The following is a 5,178-nucleotide window of genomic DNA, read 5'->3' as shown; positions in this document are numbered from 1 at the left end:
CCTACACCTGATGGGAGATAAAAGGAGAGAAAAGAAACATGTGTAAGGAAATAAATTCGAGCCATTGATTCTCAGTGGTGGATTCCACTCTCATTCCACCCGTGAGGTTTAGATCACTCACATGTGGCACTCAGGGGAGAGGGCTCCTTAGCCTCCTAGGGATGTCCTGCTGGACTGAACCTAAGGTTTGCTGGAAGATAAGTGGGGGACTTGGTCTTGCTCTTCCATCCCCTCCCCACCATTACTTTCTCCTGTATCATTAAAACAGTAGGTCAAATGCAACATAGGGTTGCTATTTGTTTGCATTTAACTGAAAATTCCAGTTGGAAATAAAATGACTCAGAGATAGTTTAAATTCTGATAATGCTGACTATATACCCAGAACTTCTTGAAAAAGAGATAATCAAGCAGCATGCGACCAGCAGAACTGGGTGTGCCGTTTGGCTTCTCTACTTGCCAACTGGACGATGCTGAGAAAGCCTCACCCCTTACCCGTGCCTCAGTTTCCTCGTGAAGAAAATGCCTTTTTTTCAGAGAAGCTGTCTCTGATGTCCCTCTTCCCAACACATCCCAGGCTAAAACGTTCTCAGCAACCTAAACCTGTCACTGAGCATAAGCCCCGTGAGAACCGGAACCCAGATCTGTGAACCTCACCGCTCCAGACTAAAGCCGGAGCAGGTCTCTTTGTTGAATAAACCCACGAGAGATGCGCTGTTTGCACCGCTAGGTTTAATTCCCGTGAGTCCTTCGGGCAGGCGGGACAGCCAACCTCAGAGCACAGGAGCCCACAGTGACCCAGGTACGAGCTAGGAAAGAAAGGGTGTCCTTTCAAAGTTGTTGGCTACAGATGGTTCCCCACCCAGCGGGAGTCACATCTTCTAGGGCCCGAAGAGGTTCCCGGGAATTTACATAAAGCAGCGAAAAGCAAAGGGACACGCCCTGATTTCCGCCTCGAAGAGCCTGAGCGCTGCGCTGTAGGTGGGGGTCTAGGTGAAGTTTGCAGATTTGGAACTGCCCAAGCCTAGGGACTCAGCTGCCGCCCCACCCCAGCGAGGCCTAGGATCGCGTCTCTCCCGCCCAGCCGCAGACTCAGACTCCGGTCGCCCCCACCGCAGCCCCTGCGTGGGCGCCGCCAGCCGGGCTTCTCCTGGCCCCTAAGTCCCCAACCGGGTGTGGGGCCGCCTCTCCCTCCTGGAAGGATCCATCGCCGCTTTAAGGGGAAGAGGAGGAGAAGGGGCGGGGGAGCTGGGGGCGGGGAGCGGTGGCGGCGGAGGAGGGGGAGGGGGGGTGCCCCGCGCTCCCACGTGGTCCCGGCGCCTGTGAATCGCGCCCGCCTGAGGGTCTCACAGCGAAATACAAAAGCAGCTGGGAAGCGGCGGCGAGACGAGTTCCCAGCGCCGGGCAGAGCGCCGGACCGAGCCCCGCAGCGCTCCGCAGCCGCGATGGGGCTCAGACGCCCGAAGACCCGGAGCCCACACGCTGCCGGGCCTGCCTCGCCACCCGGACCCGGGCGCCCGCGCTCGGATTGAAGCGGCGGCGGCCGCCGCGGGAGCATGGGGAGGAGGATGCGGAGCGCCGCCGCCTCCGCGGGGCTCTGGCTCCTGGCGCTGGGCTCGCTACTGGCGCTGTGGGGTGGGCTCCTGCCGCCGCGGACTGAGCCTCCGGCCTCCCGACCACCGCCAGAAGACCGGCGACTACCTCGGCGTCCAGTCCGGGGTGGCCGCCCCGCGCCCGCGCCTCGCTTCCCGCTGCCCCCGCCCCTGGCGGCGTGGGACGCCCGCGGCGGCTCCCTGAAAACTTTCCGGGCGCTGCTCACCCTGGCGGCGGGCTCGGACGGTCCGCCCCGGCGGCCCGCAGGCGAGCGCAGGCGGCACGTGCCCTCCCGGCGGCCGGGGCTGGCGGAGCGCGCGGCGGTGCGCGGGGGCGTCTTCTGGAGCCGCGGTTTGGAGGAGCAGGTGCCCCGGGGCTTCTCCGAGGCCCAGGCGGCGGCGTGGCTGGAGGCGGCGCGTGGCGCCCGGGTGGTAGCTTTGGAGCGCGGGGGCTGTGGGCGCAGCTCCAACCGGCTGGCCCGCTTTGCCGACGGCACCCGCGCCTGCGTGCGCTACGGCATTAACCCGGAGCAGATCCAGGGAGAGGCCCTGTCCTACTACCTGGCGCGACTGCTGGGCCTCCAGCGCCACGTGCCGCCGCTCGCCTTGGCCCGCGTGGAGGCTCGGGGCGCGCAGTGGGCGCAGGTGCAGGAGGAGCTGCGCGCAGCGCACTGGACCGAGGGCAGTGTGGTGAGCCTGACGCGCTGGCTGCCCAACCTCACCGACGTGTTGGTGCCCGCGCCGTGGCGCTCGGAGGACGGCCGTCTGCGACCCCTGCGCGACGCCGGGGGTGAGTTGGCTAATCTCAGCCAGGCGGAACTGGTGGACCTCGTGCAATGGACCGACCTGATCCTCTTTGACTACCTGACAGCCAACTTCGACCGACTTGTGAGCAATCTCTTCAGCCTGCAATGGGACCCGCGCGTTATGCAGCGTGCGACCAGTAACCTGCACCGCGGTCCCGGCGGGGCGCTAGTCTTTCTGGACAATGAGGCGGGCTTGGTGCATGGCTACCGAGTGGCAGGCATGTGGGACAAGTACAACGAGCCGCTGTTGCAGTCGGTGTGCGTGTTCCGAGAGCGCACGGCGAGGCGCGTCCTGGAGATGCACCGCGGTCAGGACGCGGCGGCCCGGCTGCTGCGCCTCTACCGGCGCCACGAGCCTCGCTTCCCCGAGCTGGCCGCGCTCGCCGACCCTCACGCTCAGCTGCTGCAGCGCCGCCTCGACTTCCTCGCCAAGCACATTTTGCACTGCAAAGCCAAGTACGGCCACCGGCCGGGAACCTAACATCCTTCCAGGAAGAAAGATTCAGACTGGGCTATGGATGATGGGAGAAGGGCTGTCACCTGTGCCGACGCCTGGGACCAGCTGGCCAATGCTCAGCCAGTAGCCCCGGGCACGAAAGTGTCTAAAAACTTCTGTATCACCTACCTGCCCCTTTCTTTTAATCCCACGCTGTTTCTTTCAAAGCCTGGGAGGGCAAACTTATGAGGCGAGAAACGTTAACATTCCCTCTACCCAGTCTATAAAAGGATTATTTCCGAGGTTGGCCGGGAGATCGGATCCGGAAAAAATAGGCTGCTGGCGCTTTGCCCCTGCCCGGGTGGCTCGCCCAATGAGAACTGCGCCTCCTTCTTGGGACACCCACTCCCACTCCCATTCCAAAAAAGGAAATCTTCCGTTTGACCTTGAGCTAATTTTGCAATTTCCTACCAAATGCTGCACTGGTGGCCCTGGAGCAGGGCTGTGACATTGGCTGGTGGAGCCCCCTTCCTGTGTTCTCGCTTTGTTCCTGCGCCGCGATGGTGAGATCACTGTTCAGAGCCGTGGACAGCCCCAGTAGTACAAAGAGAGCAAGACCTTCAAACCCTGGGGAGCCCTACAGACCCTGATGGTTTGTCTGACTCATTCCTGACCTCCTGCTCCACTGGTCCTGAAGGCTGTGAATTCAGGCCTGGCTGTGAGCACCTGATCAAATAATGAGTTGTTTCTCCCTGCCCCTCCCAGCTGACCAAAATTTTGACAATGATGATGTTGAGGAGGAAGAAAAAAATCAGTTCTGTGCACTTTACTTTGTTTTTATTTTAATTTTTTATTAAGAAAAACTTTTTTATTTGACAGAATTTGCCTTCTTTGTATATATGAGCATAAAGTGTGGTGTAAATATACTAAACAAACTTATATTTCAATAAAAGGGAGTTTAAAATTTAGAACTTAACTCCTGTGGTTTTATCTGGTAAGTATCTGATTCCTCATTTGCTTTTAAAATAAGCTTTAGTTTTTCTCCTGTGTAAATGTGGCTGCCCACTTCAGTAGTAAGGATCGAACCTAGGGCAGTTTGCACTGAGCCACTTCCCAGCCATTTATTTATTTAGATCCAGGATCTTGCTAAGTTGTCACAGCTGGGTTTAAGCTTACTATCCTGCCTCAGCCTTCTGGAGTGCTGGGATTACAAATGTATGCCTCAACCACATCTGACTTCTCTGTTCTTTTCAAACAAGGGCTGCAGACCCACCTGGACTGTGATAGGAACTTACAGCACTGAACAAGGACAGAAGCTGTCTCAAGTCCCTTTCAGATAAACCCTAGGGCTGGACATTTGAGGTCAATCCAGCATGCAGGGGGAGGTAGGAGGAAAACCAGGCAAATAAAATGGAAAGACTTTCATTGTCATATATTCCTATACTAAGCATTTGGCAAATATGACAGAACCAGATGTGTGGGCTAGCCTATGACAAATTGCCCCCTCTTAAACTTGAACTGCAGTGGCCACAAGCTGCACATTATTTTCAGCTTCCTAATTACCATGCATCACAATGTAAATATTAAGCTGAACACGCATTGCAAACAGGTAGAGCAAGCCATAAATTATTTAATCTGCCATAAATGCCATTGCATTCAAAAGATCATAATCTCCCAACATCTGGATTCATCTGATCCTCTAAAAAGGTACTATTTTTTCCAAGTAGTAGCTGCATGATCCCCTCAGAGGCAAAGTTCTAAAGCCAAGAAGGTATACTTTTTACCTGACCTTTGAATCCTTCTTTAGGAACTACAAACTTAGAAAATAGTTTTGAATTTTGTTTTACAGTCCCATTGATATTCTGTGTTGGCATCTTAGTTGGTATCTGAGCCCAAATGATCTTGCCTATTTTTATTATTAATGACCTTTAACTCAAAGCAATTTTTGGTAACGGCTTTTGACAGTTTTTTATTTGACTTGCACTTATAAACTTGGAGAGTTTTAAAGACTGGGAAGATATGAGAGGTCTAGGCTTCCTCCTCACTCAGCTACAATGTAATGTGTGATTTAACTGTTTATTGCCATCTTCATATTATCAGTGCTTTATGCCAAGTCAAATCTTACCTGGAAAAAAAAAATACAGTCCTGAAGCTGTTTGTGGTTAAACCCAGTTGTTTTGTAGGATAGCCACAGAATGTACAATTAGGGCAGATGTTACCTCGTTTTCAAGACCTCTGTTTTAATTACACCTTCCAAAAACATTTTCACATGAACCTCATGGCACATGTCTGTAATCCTAGCATTCAGGAGGCTGAGGCAGGAGGCTGGCCAAGAGTTTGAGGTCAG

The 5,178-nt window shown here is 54.9% G+C and overlaps 1 protein-coding gene across 1 annotated transcript; it reads left to right on the top strand.

Moving 5' to 3' along the window:
* The first annotated feature begins 1,351 nt into the window (after window positions 1-1,351).
* Fjx1 (four jointed box 1) lies at window positions 1,352-3,782 on the top strand. The gene has a single exon (XM_004627042.2). The coding sequence runs from the start codon at window positions 1,554-1,556 to the stop codon at window positions 2,874-2,876; it is 1,323 nt and encodes a 440-aa protein (XP_004627099.1). The 5' UTR covers window positions 1,352-1,553; the 3' UTR covers window positions 2,877-3,782.
* The last annotated feature ends 1,396 nt before the right edge of the window (window positions 3,783-5,178 follow it).

The sequence above is a fragment of the Octodon degus genome, unplaced genomic scaffold (genome assembly GCF_000260255.1).
Source record: "Octodon degus isolate 3935 unplaced genomic scaffold, OctDeg1.0 scaffold00018, whole genome shotgun sequence".
In the NCBI taxonomy this organism is placed as follows: domain Eukaryota; kingdom Metazoa; phylum Chordata; class Mammalia; order Rodentia; family Octodontidae; genus Octodon; species Octodon degus.
This window is presented reverse-complemented; position numbering and strand designations above follow the sequence as displayed.